This window comes from Thamnophis sirtalis, unplaced genomic scaffold (genome assembly GCF_051295495.1).
Source record: "Thamnophis sirtalis isolate CommonGarterSnake01/CBP01778 unplaced genomic scaffold, rThaSir2_p1.2 scaffold_7, whole genome shotgun sequence".
Classification (NCBI taxonomy): domain Eukaryota; kingdom Metazoa; phylum Chordata; class Lepidosauria; order Squamata; family Natricidae; genus Thamnophis; species Thamnophis sirtalis.
The window spans coordinates 31,972,100-31,990,730 of record NW_028261387.1 but is presented as its reverse complement, the minus strand read 5'-3'; the positions used below and the strand labels follow the sequence as shown (position 1 = coordinate 31,990,730).

Sequence of the window (18,631 nt, the reverse complement as noted above, 5' to 3'; positions counted from 1 at the left end):
TCCCACAGCTTCTGCTGATAAAAATGGGAGTGTGCAAGCCACTGAATTCATATTACAGCTACGAATTTCTCTCATATTTTATCTCCCACATTCTTCAGCCTGTTCACTTACATTTTCCCATATGGTGACTTTGGAAAATTCTTTCCAGCATAGAAAAGGACAGGAAATTCTCTTTGGTGGAGATGTTGCTTTCCCCCCCTCCCCCCTCTCTCCCCCCCTTCCTTTCTAGTTGTGCTGATCACATCTGGAAAGCCTCTGATTCGGGAAAGGGGGAAAGTGTTCGGCTCTGGGTGTGTATAATTGCCATGGCATGAGCAAACGGAGCCTTTGGTGGGGGGGGATCAGAGAGACATTTTTTCCCCCAGACACTTCCATCACTATCCACAAAGTTAAGGTGAGTTTATTTCTGAACTTTAACTTTTTAGTTGCCTCGTTGTTGTAGATAGTAAATGGCAGGGGATCTTTGGGAAACCATTCTGAACACCAAAAGCTGCATAACCTAATAATGCTGAGCAAGGGATACAGGAAACAATATGGGGCAAAGCAGAGGCCTGAAGCTACCAAAATCATTGACTTTTAATTTTCTGTGCATGTCCAATTGCTTCCCCCACCACCAGGAGATCACTTTCAAACAATTCCTTGCATACCCAAGCACTCTAGAGACATCGATCCTAGCGACAGTGATACAGAGATTCTGTGATTTGATTGGTGGAGGTTCTGTTTTAGATCCTGAAAAAAAAAGTTGTACCCGTCAAATTTAGTAACTTTATACTGTGCTTGGTAGAGTCACAGGATCTTAGCCAATCCTTGGTGAGGTCTTGGCAGAGGTTTGAAGTGAAAACAAGCTTTGAACAAGGCACTTTATATAAACTGAGGTTTTTGAAAAGCAAATCACCTCAAGATTTTCTTTGAACTAAAACAGGAATTGGAATAACTTGCCTGATACTATTACCTGCTTGGTGAAACCTAGCAGATGTTTCTTTATCCTAAGCATGTCCCAGGGGTATCTGAGCTGCTGTTGCTTCAGAAGAGGGAAAGATTGATGCCAAAAGCATAGGGGTTTTGCTCCTTGCGAGCAAGCCTAGAGACATACTCTTAAACAAGCAGCTCTTATTTTGTTATGTTTTTAAAAATCTAGTTAACTTATCATGTGACTTTTCATTTCAATACTTCATCCATTTATATTGATTTGTGTGTGTGCATGTGTGTGCGCGCGCGTGCATGTGTGTATTTAGGATGTGTATTCATATGTATTTGTTCTTTATACAGACTGTATATATGTGCATGTGTAAGATGTGTGCGTGTGTGTTTGTGTGTATGCATATTTGAGAGACAGAGATCAAAGAAAAACAAACTTACTTGTCATCCTTTAAGTAAGATGTATAATATGCCAGAAATTTTTATTGATAATGGAAGTCATTTAAGATCTGATGATTGAAATTGGAGTGTGGACAACAAATAGCTTGGATCCATTTCTGACGCTGAAGTTAGAATTAAACCCTATGGAGGTCTCTGGAAAAACTCACTAATGTGGAACATAAACTTAAATATTAAAAGACTTGCATGGCTTGAGGCAATAATATTCTGTTTCAAACAGAATATTACACATTTATGAACTTTGGAACTTGCTCATTTGCAAGCATGCCCTTTGGAACAATTATTTTTTAATGTTTATTTCTCTGTCATGAGATGGTTTTTATCTTTTCCCCAGCCCGAGGGAAACTTCAGTTATCCTTAGCTAAACCAGTGTTGGGTAAGACTTTCTCCTACATTCTGACTTCATCCAAGAGCAACCGCAAGGTGTGTACTATTTGTTAAGTCATTTTATGTTAAGTTATTAAGTTAAGTTCTTACTTTGGAAGGAAGTCAGGGGACTGCAGTGATTGAAAACAGGCAACAGAGGCAGACTAGATATTAACAAGGGGGAGAGCAAATATGGTAATTTAGTTTTTTTGCCTACTCAGAGGGGTGGGAAGCCCTACAACAGGGCAGTTAGAAAAAGATCTAAGCCTGCCAACTGGCTTTCAACATAATAAATTAAATGGTTCATTTTGTTTTTGAAAAATTGTCACTTTGGTATGTTTTTAGTAGTCATACTCTGAAAAATTAAACACTGGGAAAAATGTCAAGTTAAAGAAGAGGTGTGGTAGAAAACATCTCCAAAGAAATTACCAACAAAATGGAGAGGAGCCAAACAATTATTTTATTAATATAACAAGTTGTTGGATCTTAAGTCTTGGGAGTGAAAAATCTGCTCTATAAGGTTACTATGAATACGTATGTAGGCAATATACACATTTGGTATACATAAGGTGCATAATAATACTATTAAGTATAGGATATTGATATAGATCAAGGGGCCAATTATGGCCCTTTATGACCTGTGGTCTCAACTCCCAGAATTCATGAATCAACATTCCTAAGTCCAATAATTCAATATTCTAAAATAACTATTGTTGAAATGGCACACATAAATAATGACAACTTCCACATTGGGAAAGAATAAAAAGGCTGAATGCAACCCTATCTGAAACTAAAGTAGTTGCCCTAGAGAGCAGCTATTCTAGTCACTTAGAATGAAAGTAGGAGCCCCATGGTTCAGGGTTAAAGAAGTTGAGCTTGTCAGCTGGAGAGCTGACAGTCCGGACCGGGTTGTACACCCAAGCAAAATACAATGAGATAAATAAGCTCCCTTTACTTTGCCCCAGGTTGAAAGTTCAAAGCATGCAAATGAAAGTAGATTAATAGGTACCAATTCGGTGGGAAGGTAACAACATTCCATGTGCCTTTGGTGTCTAGCCATGCTGGCTACATGACCATGGAAATTGTCTTCGGACAACACTGGCTCCAGTGATGAGTACTGTGATGAAACAGAGATGAGTACTGTGCCCTAAAGTTGGAAAAGACTGACAAACCTTTATCTTTTAGAATGAAATAAGAAAAACAATGGGTTGTGGGTATAATGGAAATCACATTATAGGCATTTTGGTTGCCACAGTGGTAGTGATTGAATGCTTTCCCACTTGAAAAATGGCTGCCCTAGTGTAATTAGAATGGTGAAAATGTTAGGGGCTTGGAGATGGACTGACACTAGGGAGACCAAGTTCAAGTCCACCCTCCTCTTTCAAAACTCATTGGTAACTTTGGGACAATTACTCTCTTAGCTACCCCACCTCACAGGAGTGTTGTTAAAATGGGAACAGTTCCCGAGAGACAGGCAGAGAATTAATTATTAATTAAATTTTAAAATCTTCAGTAGTGATTATTAAAAGCATATCAGGTAAGAAAGACTTGACAGATTTGGTTATGAACCACTGTAGCTTTGTACTGTAAGATTAAGAAAAAAATAATCAGCAGTTTTTTTTTTCTTGATATACACAAATACTAAGATAATAACGATTGGTCCTCTGTTACAATACTTTCAGAAGTAGGATTTCGGGGCTGATGGACATATTTGAAAAGTTTAGGTTATGTTGTGAATACTTATCATACAATGGCTGCTATGTTAATCGTTATTAATCACAAAACACCATGTATCAGCTGATATCCTGGTCAAATTGTTCCATGGATCCATAATCAGTCTATTATTTTTTTAGGGTTGATGTGCCACTTCCAAGCAAACTCTAGATATAGCAACCTACCATCATTTTTCTAAGAATACATATATATATATATATATATATATATATATATATATATATATATATATATATATATATATATATATATATATATATATATATATATATATATATATATATATATATATATATCTATATCTGATTCCTCCTTTTGTAGGATGCCATCTTTATAGTTTTAAAAAATTAAAATAATCTAAAAGAAATAAATCAAGGGTTTAGGAATAGGAGCCAAAAGAGCATAAAGGAGCTTTACAAAGGCTTATTGGTGCCCACAAGATAGATATTCTTTTTTCTATTTTGAAAAGGTCAAGTTCTAAATTTGATTGGCAGATTTTGTAGTCCCCTTACAGAACCTTGAGAGTAAATAAGGTTTGCCCACTTGGTTTTCTGTTTTTTTGTGTGTGTTATGTTTTGCCATTAAAGAAGACTGTGTCTATTTATGAAAAATAGCTAGCAGCGATCCCCAATACACTGTAATATTTCCTTGCTTTCAGTGGAAATGTACCTGAAGTTCCTATTCCTGTTTCCTGTGCTGTGGCTATTGGTACTTAACTCCAGCAGGATTCAAGGCCAGAACAACGAAGACAGCAACGAGTTCCCAGAACATTCTCCTGAGCTGCTCAATCATCAAGATACTTCCTGGGCTCCAGATTGTCCGAAAAAATGCACATGCACCTCAGAAGGAATTGTGGATTGTGGTGGATTTTCACTGAAAGAATTCCCCATGGGTGTCCCAGAAATGACAAGCCACCTTTCCTTACAGGTATAGGAACACTAAACAAGGACTGACAACTCTTGGATAAGGCAAGCCCCTTTGTCCCTTAATTACTTTGTAATAGTTGTTCACTGCAAAACTTGTAACTGACTTTTAAAAACCGATTATTGGGTCACTCATGAATTCATTAGAGGTAGTCCTTGTTTAATGACCACAACTGGGACCAACAATTTAGTCGCTAATGGAAATTGTGATATGTTTATGATCTTATTTCAGCTTTTGTTTGCTTTATCTTCCAAAGGTCATAAATGCAAGGATTGATTGCAAAGTTACTTTTCCATCACTGTCGATAACTGGGATTGGTCGCTTAATGAGGCAGTGGATAAAGAGGACTAGTTGTAATTACTGTAAGTCCTTGATTTACAACAGTTTGTTTAGTGACCATTCTCAGTTACAACAGCAGTGAAAAAAGCAACTTATGACTAGTTTTCACACTTACAACCGTTGTAGCATGCTCGTGGTCATATGATCAAAATTCAGATGCTTAGCAATTAACTCATATTTATGACCATTGCAGTGTCCCAGGGTCATGGGATTACCTTTTGCAACCTTTTGACAAGCAAAGTCAATGGGGAAGCCGGATTCACTTAACAGCAGTTTGACTAATTTAACAACAATAGTGATTCACTTAACAACTGTGGGAAGAAAAGTTGTAGAATGGGGCAAACTCACTTAACAAATGTTTCTCTTAGCAACATAATCTTGGGCTCTATTGTGGTCATAAGTCAAGGACTACCTGTAAAATCTATTTATCTAGCAAAGTACACTTTGATCTTAGATACTTGTTGTTTTCATAGCATTTACACAAAAAGCTGGAGTGGAAGAACACCTGCCCAATCCTGGGAAAAATTTCAGAGTTAGGGAACTGCAGATTGATGCTGTGTTTCACCCCCACATATTCCAGAGCATTTTTCTAACCTTCCTATCCAAAGTGCTGCAAATCACTAGGAATAACAACAATATCAACATAATTAATGGCTATGTCTAAGCTTTTGAGTGGATTCAGAGGAATTCTTTCAGTCCTGACCCTATTTTAATAGGCCTACTGTATACACAACCAAAATTGAACAAATGCCCTCCACAATGAACTAAAAATTTCCATTGTTAAGCAAAGCAGTTGTTAAGAGAGTTTTGCCCCATTTTATGTTGCTTTCTGCCACATTTGTTAAGCTAATCACTGCAATTGTTAAGTGAATTGGGGTTATTAAGTGACTCTGACTTCTCCCACTTATTGACTTTGCTTGTCAGAAGTTGGCTGGGAAGGTCACAAATAGTGACCACAGACCCCAAGACATTGCAACTGTCATAAATACATCCCAGTTGCCAAGTAACAAAATTTTGATCATGTGACTATGAAGATGCTGCAATGATCGTAAATGTGAAAACTGGTCGTAAGTCACTTTTTTCAGTGCCGTTGTAACTTTGAACAGTCACTAAAAGAATTATAAGTTGAAGACTACTTGTATTACTGCATAACCACATTCAAGAGTGGTTTCTTTGCCAGTCAGGTGATCCTGTTGTTTCAAAAGAAAACTTATGCAATGAAGTTAACTAGGGATCAAATGCTTTTGGCTAATCACTTTTATTTTTAATGCATCTTTTCTTTTAGAACAACCAGATAGAAACAATCATTCCAGAACAGCTTGCACGTCTCCCCTGGCTAGAAACATTGAATTTACAAAACAACAGACTCACATCCAAAGGTAAGCTGGAAAATCCAAAACAGCTTAAAAGTAAATATAATAGCCAGCAAAGATAATATTACAGGGAAAAAATGGTCATATTTCATATCCTGCCCCTGTTCCCCCCACCCTCCACAAATGATTATGTTCCTGAGGAGCTTTACTATAGTCTGAACTATCAGTTTAATGGATGCATTTTCTAAATCTTAAGGACTTATTTGTGTTCAGAAAAAGGGAGGGGGAGGTTGAAAGAGAAAAAAACAACAACAACCACTCTTGGCACAAAATTAGCAAAGTAATCATGTCTGTATAGATGCAAAATTGGAAGAAAATGTTGTGCTTTAAATAAAAAATATTTCATCAGCATTGGGAAGATAGTATCTATCTAACATTCTCAGTCTTCTGCTCTAATGTACCTAATTGTGAGGCAGAGAACTTCAAAAATTCCTCTCAGGGATTTTTATCTTTAATCTTGATTGCCTTTAAATGATTGATAATCCTCTGTTCCTATTCTGTAACAAACTATACTATTTGAACCATTTGGCTATACATGTAGGCTTCACTTATTAACCACAATAGGGACCAGGTCAAGGAACACTGTTGCTAAGCAGTACGGTTGTTAAGTGTGATGTTATGTAACTACTTAAGCTTATTCCATCTCTTCAGGCTGCAGTTATTAAGTAAATAACTGTGAGTCATCAAACGTAATGTCACATGACCATGACTTGTGAAATCCTGCTGGCTTCCCCATTGACTTTAATTGCTTGTTATGAAGGTTGCAAATGCCAATAATATGTCCACATGATGCTGCAATTGTCATAATGGCACACCATCTGCCAAGCATTTAGATTACAATCCCTTAACTATGGGGACGCTGCAATGGCCACAATTTCAAGGACCAGTCACAAATCTCTATTTTCACTGTTGCTGTAAGTTTGAACATTTGCTGAACAAATAGTTGATAAGTAAGGACTAGGACTGTGGTTACCATTATCCTAATCAGGATAATAGTCTAAACTTCTACACAACTCACTAATATCAATTAACGCAGGAATTTGCTGTTCAAAATAGTCAAGGTACCAGGAGTATCTGCTTGGATGATCCCAAAGTATATAATTAAAATCACCTTTTTGAAAATGTGAATCTGTGTTTTGGGGAGTTTTAAAATAACACCAGCAGCAACCTATATTATAACACACATAAAATATTTTATGAGGTAAAACTTGCAGTAGTTACAACCAGTGAGATACTAATTGTCAAAATATTGTATCCATATTCTTTTAAGGGCTTCCAGAGAATACATTTGACCAGCTGGAGAATTTGAATTACCTGTACCTTGCAAATAACCAGGTTAGCAAATGTTTCAAGAGTTGCTATTTCTCCCAATTTGGTGTCCTCCAACATGTAGCCCTGTGACTCCCATATTCCCCAGTTAGAATAAAAGAAAGTAAACTGGAATATAATACCACGGCAGGTAAAACTTTGTGGGTTTGAAGTTTGAGGAATTAAGGGAAACTACCACAATATTAGATGAGAGCTAGTCAATAGTGGCAACATAATGCTATGAAAATTATTAATAATATAAAGAAATTGAAGGGATTATGTGACACACTTTTGCATAATGATAAATATACATTTACCTATACATAAAAGAACAAACCCAAACATAGCCATGATTTTATATATTATCAGTAAAAATGTATGTAGCTTTCCTTATAGGAACCATATTAGTTGCAGATTTTTCTTCAAATAGTTCTCTAAACTCATGAGGATATGATAAAAGGCAAATATTTTCTTTCTCCTATTAAAATCTTTACTTTAAATGTACTGTATGTGACATTAAGATGAAATTTATATTATCTTTCAGAGGGCAAGTCATTGTATTTAATATTGTTCCTCCTGTTTTTGAGGATCTTCATTGATTGGTTATATACAAATTTGAATTAGAACATTACAAAATTAGAGAATGGGTTAGATCATTATTTAAATGGATTCAAATAATCACCTAACAATTGTTGCAATTTTGGAAGATAGCTTGTATTGCCAAGTTCCTTGACCACAAAATATTCCATTAATTTGATAGCATCATAGAAATAATCAACAGATCCATTTAGACATTTAAATCCAACCCCTTCCTGAGTGCAAGAATCTGATTAAAAGCATTTCCAGCAGATAGCTGTTCAGCCTCTGCTCAAAGCATCCAGTAAAAAGGAGCCACAATTCTCTCTTGGGAATTTCAAGAGAGGGGAAAAAACTGTTGCCTTATTTGAAAACTTGTTTGCCTTATGAGAAATGAAGTTATATACACACAGATATTTGAATCATATGATTTGATCTTAGATCAGCATACGGCTAGTGTTACCTCCACAAAACTGCTCTATGAAGAGAAAATATTTAATTACAATAATGTGGAAAAACAAGCATCACATTGAAAGCTCAGGGCCTAAAATATGATTATTCTATTTCTAATATTCTATAATTTTCTATCATTAGCACTAAGTTTTTGTGTTATCACTCACTTAATAAATATATACTAAACATTTTCTTTGTTCCTCACTAGCTAATTTCCTACCAGTCTCCATTAGAGCTCTGCATTGGCCAAACCTCCTTACTCTAGCCCAAGAGTTTTGTTTTATTTGTTAATGTTATTTAATTGATTTATATACTAGCTTGGTCAGTAAATAACTCAGTGATAAGTGAAGGGGACATTCTTAATTTTGGAGTTCATTTATGAGCCTCCATAACTCTTTGGAAACCCCACTGTTCTATAATATTTGCTGTTAGCTAATAATTAAGAATTTGGATAGACATTGTCATATAAAGAGACAGTTCAGCAACTCAGGTTTTTTTTCCAGATAATGTGCACTGTTATTGTTGAGTTGCTGTACCAAACTGCTTATCCAGTAACATCGTGTCCTTTTCTTCATTTACAACAATTTTCCATGTAACACTTTTGGCAGTGAAGAGGGCTTCATAAAAGCTAAATCCAAGCCAGGCTATGACTAATATTCCAGAACTTTTGTGTCCAATTTTTTTTCCTGAGATAGAATAGCTATCATTGGTTTTTCCTGGTGCCGTTGGTGCTGCAAAAGAAAACTGCATCCAAATAATAAAAGCAAACCTGCTTTAAAAAGTATTTGATGAAATGTCAAAGACCCACAAAAAATATGGCTTTACATATTCAGGACTAAAAGACTGAAATATATTTTCAGGTTTTAGCTGAACCATCTCCAGCAGAACAATAGGAAAAGGTTGAAGTTATTGCCCTCCCCAGTGAATCATTACATGCCTAGCCTTGATTATAAAACCACATATGAGGCTTTCTAACAATGGGTGTCACAGTAAAATAAAAACATTTAGATTAAAGTTAAAAAGCTACATCAGGAATTTTAGACATATCAAAGAAAATGTAGCAGTGGTGAATAGGGATATTTACAAGTACCGGTAGTACTTTTCAAAATTTTCATGAATAACTTGGATGATAATGTGGAATGAACCTCTCAGTCCACATGACTTGATTGTAGTGCTCCCCTCCAGTTTGTATATTTTTCTTAATTTTTATTAAAAACATTAAAATGCAAAATACAAAAGCAAAACCCAAGACTACGCAAAAAATGTGCATAAAAATAAAAATAAAAAAACAAACATAAAATGTTTCCCCTAGTTGAATACTGATAAATATATTTCAAAAATAATATTTCTTCCATCTTGCGAACACTGATGACTAAGCCATTTGGCCTGACATTTATCTACTACATAGGAAAAAAAACTATTAACAAGTAAAACCAATTAATTTGGATTCCAAAATTGATGCCTCTCCAGGTAGGGGATTCTCTGATTGAGGTAGAGCTGGCAGCAAAATGTTGGTGGGTGAAATTCTCCCAAACAGAATTCTAAACCTACCTACCTACCTCTCTCTCCCTCCCTCCCTCCCTCCCTCTCTCTCTCTCTCTCTCACACACACACACACTCTTTCCATTTCCTAATTTTATTTCCATCAATTATCACACTCCTTCAATCTGCGGTAATTGTTGGGTGTATTTTGAAATTAATTAAGTAATATTTCCCCATGAAATACTATGTAAATGGTTATCAATTAAATATCAATTAAAATCAGCCAGCTGACCTTGGCAATCTTGCAACAAAACCATATTACAGGAACTTTTTTTTTCTTTCTTTTTAAAAAAAAATAGATTTTGCCAAGCAAAATAATACCAGAAGGCCATTCTGTATATGTAATGCATTTCTTTTATCAGTTTGTCCCCCCATCCAATGTCCAGTGCACAATGTGCCCAAAATAAATGTTAAATACTCAGCATAGTTTCCCCATTACATCTCCACAGGGTTACAACAGAGTCAGAAGTACCTCAGTGGTTCTCAAAGGTAACCAGAAAAACAGTCTTCTAAAAAAATTTTTTAAAAAATGGCCTATTTATATTACATTCTGCTGGGGATTGTGGAATTAATGTTTAGGAGGATTTGTTCCCAAGCTCTTGGTTTTGTTGGGACTTGCCCAAGAAAGAAGACTCAACTATTTCTGGAAGGACATACAAACTGTGCAAAATATATTTGTTTTTCCAATCTGTGCTTCCTATATATCTGTTGAGTCCAATAAGCATGGCTTTCCAAGTGAAAGCTTAAATGAATTCCACACTGGTATTTATTAGTATTAGAGAGAAAGGTAGAAATCCTTGATCCTGAGAGATCTGAAGCAATTTTATGGTATCTGTCATAATACCTTTCCTCACTGGAACTATTAGCCATTTAATGTTCTGAGGAAAACTCAAGGATGAGTGTACTCGAAGCCTTTATATCTCTCACAATTATTTCCTTCTTTGGCCTTCTCTCTCCTTTTCCAGCTCACAATGGCTCCAAAGTTCCTTCCACAGGCTTTGATCAGTGTGGATTTTGCCGCCAATAATCTCACCAAAATTTATGATCTGACTTTTGGACAAAAACCAAACCTGAGGTAAAAAAAGAGTTTTTGCGGGACGGGGGGGTGGGTGTTAATGGACTCTGTTTCTGCAGCAGAAGAATCATCATCAGCAACAGCAACAGCAGAAGCAGCATGTAAAGCCATACAATGAATATTTGTAAGAATATATTTCTTTCAGAGGAAGAGATTCAAACAAACAAATCTATGTTAGCATCTTGACTGGATGTTGCTTGCTTGCATGTAGATTGCAACTGCACTAGAAAATCTCTCAGAAAACAGACCTGTTAATTAAAATGTTGCTAGTTCTGAGATTTATTATGCACATGGGATGCTATTTTTTTTTCTTGTAGCTTTTTTATTAAAGCACATATTTCAATAGCAAGAATAAGGCAGGTCAAAGAAGAAAGATAAATAATTGCATGCACTCTGTTTCTCTGGGAGGTGAGAAATTCTAGGAACACTTTATTCATGTTTTATTTATTTATTTATCAAATTTCTTTGCTACCCATGCTTCAGGTGACTCTGAGTGGATATTGGATTAGCTTAGAAAGGAGAGCTTGGAGATTTGCTGCAATATTTGGGTTTCCTATATAAATATGCCACTACAAATTGGATGGAAGAATAAATTAAATCAGGTGTCATATATGTGTGTGTGTGTGTTATATTTGTGCTGATAAATAAATAAAGGGAGACTAGTATAGATCTATTTCAAGCTATTTAGCTCTCATCAGCTAGCCATACCCTTACTGGGATTCGAACCTGTGCTATATTACATCTTAGGCAGACGTCTTGGCCATTAAGCCACAGGTCCTCCTCCTTATCAGCTGAACCCCTGGTATGTCCCAATTATGGGAGGAAGCTAACTGCTTCCATTATATGTAAGATATATATATCTTCTAAGATGTCCTGCAAGAACACCGAAATCTTGCAAAGTGTAATTACATTTGTTTTCACAATTGGTCGTTTGTTTGGCTTAAATGCTTCAATGGTTTCTCCATCACAAATGGGAAAGATACAGCATTTAAAATGCTTGTAGTTGAACAGAATCTCTGTCTCTAAATGTAGGGAATTCTCTTGCTCATGTTAAATCCCCCACCCCCCCACCCTCATTTCAGCATTGCTTACATTCACTGGCTGACAAGGATTCTTGTCTTCTATTGCCTGTGATTGAACTTCAGTTTTCTGGGGTCTGTCAATGAGCTTATCATCTGCATCATCCTCTGCATGTCCCAAATCATGCAGTCTGGTCATTTTCACAGTCAAACATCTGCATTGCCACATATTTCACTTGGAAGGATGTTAAGTGAATAGTAAAACTTATTGTTTTACTATTCAGAAAATTCTGAAATAGTTTTGTGTCAAGAAAGAATTTGTTATTTAATCCCCATGGTAACATTTGATTCCCATGCACTTGACCCATTCACCTTTTTGTTTTAATCTAATAAACAAGGTTCATAATAACTTAGATGATATCCTGGGGGAAACAACATAGAAAAATAATTCTCTAATATATTGCTGAGGTTAATTTCAGATTGGAGAGTGTTTCAAGGGAATATTTATCTCATTGTGACAGGCCTGTCCTAATCATTGATCCCTACTCTTGCACTGATGGCCTCTTCCCAGCCATTGTCTTACTTTCCTCCATGAGATCAAGGCTCAAGGGTGAAAAACTCCAAATAGTTTTTATCAAGTTGGAGGGTGTCCTTGATGGAGTAAGGGAGAAATGCTATTTCAACTATAGTACAGTTAAGGACAATATCAGGCTGCTGTCTCACTCCTGGGTAGAGATGCAAGGAAAATACTATCAACAGAAAGCAGAGAGGAAAAGGGTTGCCAGGATATGTTGGTTCCAAGGTTAGGACAAATAAGGAGAGGCCCTTAGACTAGAGCTAGAAAAAGTGAAGCAAAAGACAGCTGAACTGATTCGATAGCAAGTTCCCTATGAGGAAACATTGCAAAAAAAATGGAGTACTTTAGTTCTAAAAGAGTTGTATCAAATTATATCTGGTGGGAAGACTGTGGATAGATGCTGACATAACTAGACTGAGTAGTTGATATAAGAGAGTCATCATTTTCAGGAAACTTTGTGAGATAGCAATCAAGCAGTAAAGGCTTGATTCTTAGACTTGTCTCTGTCTCCCTCTCTTCTCCAACCACCATCTTTTTTCTTCTTTCAGGTCAGTCTACCTTCACAACAATAAGCTTGATGATGCCGGACTACCAGAAAACTTGTTCAACGGTTCTGACAATGTGGAAATCTTGATCATGTCCAGCAACTTCTTAAAATATGTTCCAAAGAATCTACCACGGGCATTGTACAAGCTACACCTTAAGGTAGAATATCAGTTCCATTGCATGTCAGAAACTCAGCCTTTATAAAGCTTATTCTTTTGAATTATTGAATACATTGACTGCTTAGCTATTGCATTTATGGATCATATTGTTCTGCTCAAGAACTCCATAAAAGAATTAAAAAAGAAAACTGCCCAATAGAATCTTTAAAAAGTAGTGGCAATATCAAAGTTGCATTCTAGCCAGTAGCCAAACTATACCAGCACAATGCCAATCCAATCTCTGGAGGTGAGTCAGATTTTGATCTCCTTCCTGCTGATACCCCTGAGAATTATATTCTATAGAAGCTCAAGAACAGAAGAAATCTGGCAGGAAATTCTGGAGATTGTCTTCTTATGTTCATCGAAGGTCATCCAAATAGGGAACACTGCCTTAAGGCTTAAGGTCACATTTGGCTTTTTCTCTGGCCTCTTCCTGACACCGCAACCACCTTAGAATATCCCTCTTATACTCTGAGGACTGAAGTTTCAGTGAAGAGGCTCACACTTTGTTCCCTTTGTCTCTGGACAGAATAACAAATTGGAGAAGATTCCTGTAGGAGCTTTCAATGAGCTGTCAGATCTTCGAGAATTATATTTGCAGAACAATAAATTAAACAATGAGGGGATGGACAATGAAACCTTTTGGTGAGTTTGTTAGTTTTTAATGGATGCACATTTAGTAGATAATGGCAGCTGGGTTACTTTGCATGGTTCCAAACAACCATGGGACTCCTCTTCTAAACATACCCAACTGTTAAAGGGTTAGGAATCCATATTTATTTTATTTGATTATAAGACATAATTAACTATTTTTACTCCTTTTTTGTCTCATTCTTTGATTAAGATACCAAACTGGAAACTGGGGTTGATTTAGTTTTTGACAAGCTTAGTTAAATGTTTATCTTGTTTTTCTGGAGATTAAAATGGCAGCTTACCAGCGGAGCTGGCAGCAGAGTTAGACAGTGCGGAGGTTGGGGAGGAACATGGGCCAGTCCTGGAGGCTAGGGAAGACTCAGATGAGGGCTCTGTGTCAGAGGCAGAGTTGGGGCCAAGGCCATCTGGCAGCTTTCAACTGCCTTCAGAGCTACATAGCAGTGAGGCTGAGGAAGAGCTGGAGCCTGTTCCCAGTGTGCGCATGCGCAAAGCTGCCAGAAGAAAAGAACAGCTAAGAAATCAGGGTCAACTTGGAAGTAAAGCTACAGGTGGACGGTGAATGGCCCCTGTCATAGGAAATAAAAGAGGACTGAAAGGGGAGTGGGCTTTTGCAGGAAACAATTTGTTAGTTCGTTAGTTCATTTCAGGAGTGTGAAGATCTGTCCATGAATCTCAGAGACTCTGTGCCAAGTGTTTCCTTGCACAGCACTACATTTGGAAAATATTTACATGGCAGCTTTCCAAGCTAGATATGGCCTGTGGTCATAACTTCACCTCTGAAAGACTGTTTACAAGGCCTTTGCTAAATGTGAATGAGAGAAATTCACATCTGTTTAATAAAAGGGGTTTTGTCGGGACCAGGAATCTGCTTCGTGTTTTGGGGGAAGCCTAGATCAAAATACTAATAAGAGGAGGCTTATACAAGTGTCTGCAAAGTGCAGTCAAAAAATTCAAGCTGAACACCATAATGGTGTGACCCAGGAGTTTTGATCACACTGTCATGGCTGCCAGGTTCAACCTTTTTTTTAACCACTCCCTGTTTGTGTGGCTTTAAAGGGGCAATCACTGCGTGTGGATTCTTGAACAGGGGTTTATTAATCATGAACTGTTATAGGTAGCAACAGTTTTTATGTACATGTGAGGAAAAAAGTCTGGCATAGTTGCAGGTATAATTATCCTAATTGCTACAGTGATGAGGAACAGAGGCAAAACCTATTCATTTCCCCTCTACTAACACTGTGTGTTTGGCTGCTTAAACACTTAAAAGGAATTCCCTTTTTCCCCCCTCAGGAAACTCTCAAGCCTCGAGTACCTGGATTTGTCTAGCAATAATCTTTCCCAGATTCCACCCGGTTTGCCTCGAAACATTGTCCTTCTCCACTTAGAGAAGAATGCAATAACATCAATTGGCAATGATGTCTTGACCCAAATCAAAAACTTGGAATATCTTCTGCTTCACAATAACAAACTCAAGGCCCGAGAGATCCATCCACTGGCTTTTCATGGTCTGAAGAAATTGCACACTGTTCATTTATATAACAACCTGCTGGAAACAATCCCCAGTGGGCTGCCCAGACGAGTAAAAACTCTTATGATTCTCTACAATCAGATTTCAGAAATTGGCAGGGAGGACTTTGCCACTACTTATTTTATGGAAGAACTAAACCTGAGCTACAATAAGATCACCAGCTCACAGATTCATCGGGAGTCTTTCCGTAAACTGAAGCTACTGAAGTCATTAGATCTTTCTGGCAACAAACTCCGCACCATGCCTCATGGCTTCCCCAAGAATTTGCAAAGCCTCAAGTTAAAAATGAATTTGATCAGTTCCATTCCCAAACGCACACTCTCTGGAATGGCAAAGCTGCAGGAGCTTTATCTCAGTGCCAACAAATTGAAAAACAATTTAATTCACAGTGGATCATGGAGAGATCTCACCAGTCTTAAGGTACAAACAGACAGAGATCTAGAGTCCTAGAGATGCGTAAAAACAATACTAAAAATAGTATATAACTCTTTCAACTAGGCAGATCTAGGGGGGGGGGGAATTAAGGTGCGTGTTCAGAGAAAACCACAGCTAGAATAATTATAAAATGAAAGAATGATGCAAACCACACAATATGAAAAAAATTTATGCTAGTTTATCACATAGAATTTGAAGTTCTGTAGGTAGTATGGACAAGCAAAAGGGAGAGGAGGAATTAAAAACAACACAGGTATATTGAGATGGGTGGAATATTAAGGAATCAAAGACATTTCTATCTCTAACCATGCAATTAACATGCCCTGCTATGCATTTCTAAAGTCCTTGTTATAGTGCCTTTGACTCAGTATTGATCAGGAAAAAAATGCAACAGTTTTTAATTGCAACGCACTGTTTAATGGCCTAGGTGTCATGTAATCACCAGGGGTGGGTTCCTACCGGCTAAACAGCTGGTTTGCTTCACGCGTGTTTTGGCGCAGAAGGCAAAAAAACAGAAGTTAATGCCAACCCCAAAGGAAGGGAAGGGTACAGCTTACCTTGCATCCAGATTCAGCTCATTTCCATAGTGGTATTTCAATCAACGTATATGTGAAAGAACTGGGATTCCTCTTTGCTAATATGTTAGCTGACCAGGATGAAAGAAATGAATGAACAAAAGGAAGTTAAATATAATACTGCAGAACAGACAAATGAAATTGTGGAATATCGAAAGCGATGGTGTGTCTGTGTGACTGTGAAGGAGAGAAGATGAGAAATATAGTGACAAAGGTAATAATATTGGATTTGCTGGGAAGAGATGAGAGCTTGCGTTCATCTATTGAGCACTGATGCTTACAGTAATGTGTGGGTAGCTCACTGGTGTGTAGAGTAAACCTAGCACCTACAATATACAGATCTGAGTAAATTATAGGATGTAGGATTTATAGTAATTTACTCTTTTCAAGTAAATCAGAATGACTTTTGTTAATTATTTAAATTATTCTCTTGTGGATCTTTTTCCAGATACTGGACATGGCTGCCAATCAACTGACTTCGATTCCATCTGGCTTACCAGAAACTCTAGAGTATCTATATCTCCAGAGCAATAAGATCAGCATTGTGCCAGAAGATGCCTTTGATTCCACGCCCAATATCAAGGGAATTTATCTCAGGTGTGTCGCCAGAAAAAATATTAATGGCTTCGCAAATATAAAAAAGATTTTCCTTTATGTATGAACTCTATATTGTACTTCAAGCATGTTTCATTCTGTGCGCTAATTGTTTATGAACAAGACATTGTGCATTCATTGTGCTTATAAATCCTTGTCAGATACAGTATAGGTAGTCCTCAATTTACAACAGTTCGTTTGGTGACTATTTGAAGTTACAACCTCACTGAAAAAAAGTGACCTATGTCTGTTTTTCAGAGCGTTGTGAAAAATCTCTGTGGTCACATGATCAACATTCAAACCCTTGGCAACTGACTCATATTTATGACAGTTGCAGTGTCCTGGGATCATATGGTCATCTTTTCAACTTTCTGACAAGCAAAACCAATGGGGAAATCAGATTCACTTAACAACTGCAGTGATTCACTTAACAACTCTGTCAAGAAACATCATAAACTAGGACAAAATTCACTTCACAAACATTTATTTAACAACTGATATTTTGGGCTCAATTGTGATCATCAGTTGAGAATTACCTGTATCTAGATCTTTCTAATTTTATGCATATAGAAATCTCCTGAAATTGTAAGACAACAGTTGTAAGAATGAAGAGACGTAGAATGGGTGGAGATGAAACCAAAAACTGAAATGTGAGCAGAAAATGGAGAGAAACAGACTAACCCTTTTCTTTATAAAAAGTCACTTTGTGATATCCTTCTCTTAGTATAGAGTTTATAGGACAAGGAAGGACATTGCAATAAAGGATTGGGAGGTAATTCTATTCATTTTTTTTCCTTTACCTTTCAAGGTTTAACAAGATTGCATTCAGTGCTGTGAAAGAGAGCACTTTCCAAAGACTGAAGCATCTGCAAGTGCTGGACATTGAAGGAAATTTTGAATTCAGTGACCCCTTAAGAAATGAGGATCACTCAGAGGAGGAAATGGAAGAAGAGGAGTAACAGGGAGGAAAGGAGGAGTAACAGAGGAGGAAACGGAGGAAGAGGAGTAACAGGAAGTGGCATTTACCTGAAAACAAATCTTTGCTAACCAAAGCGTATCACATGGTAGAAGATTAAGTTAAACGCTTTTCTAAGGACACACATAAATTATCTCATTTATTCAACCCACGCATCTGTGACAAAAACAAAGCTCTTTATGGCCCCATCCCATGAATGGCTAAGTTAGCAAACAAACATATAGTTCACAAGTCTACATCATTATAATTGATAACACCACAGATGAACAAGTGATAAGGATAATATATCTGCATTGGCCAGCAGTATCATATTGAATTGAATTGAATTTATTGCATTTATATGCCGCCCTTTTCCCCGAAGGGGACTCATAATATCCATTATGGCTTTAAGGTACCTCATACCACAGGCTGATTCTGCACTGATAGGCTCTGGATTTTGTGGCTCAAATATATCATATTTCCTTAATAGGAAGACAAAGTGTGTGTTTTTAATCTGAATAAT

At 37.0% G+C, this 18,631-nt stretch overlaps 1 protein-coding gene across 1 annotated transcript; it reads left to right on the top strand.

Moving 5' to 3' along the window:
- The first annotated feature begins 259 nt into the window (after positions 1 to 259).
- PODN (podocan) lies at positions 260 to 18,346 on the top strand. The gene is made up of 11 exons (XM_014062813.2): positions 260 to 394; positions 1,712 to 1,800; positions 4,136 to 4,404; positions 6,026 to 6,119; positions 7,384 to 7,448; positions 10,958 to 11,067; positions 13,212 to 13,368; positions 13,897 to 14,012; positions 15,312 to 15,969; positions 17,008 to 17,156; positions 17,962 to 18,346. The coding sequence occupies exons 3-11, from the start codon at positions 4,141 to 4,143 to the stop codon at positions 18,110 to 18,112; spliced, it is 1,764 nt and encodes a 587-aa protein (XP_013918288.2). The 5' UTR covers positions 260 to 394; positions 1,712 to 1,800; positions 4,136 to 4,140; the 3' UTR covers positions 18,113 to 18,346.
- The last annotated feature ends 285 nt before the right edge of the window (positions 18,347 to 18,631 follow it).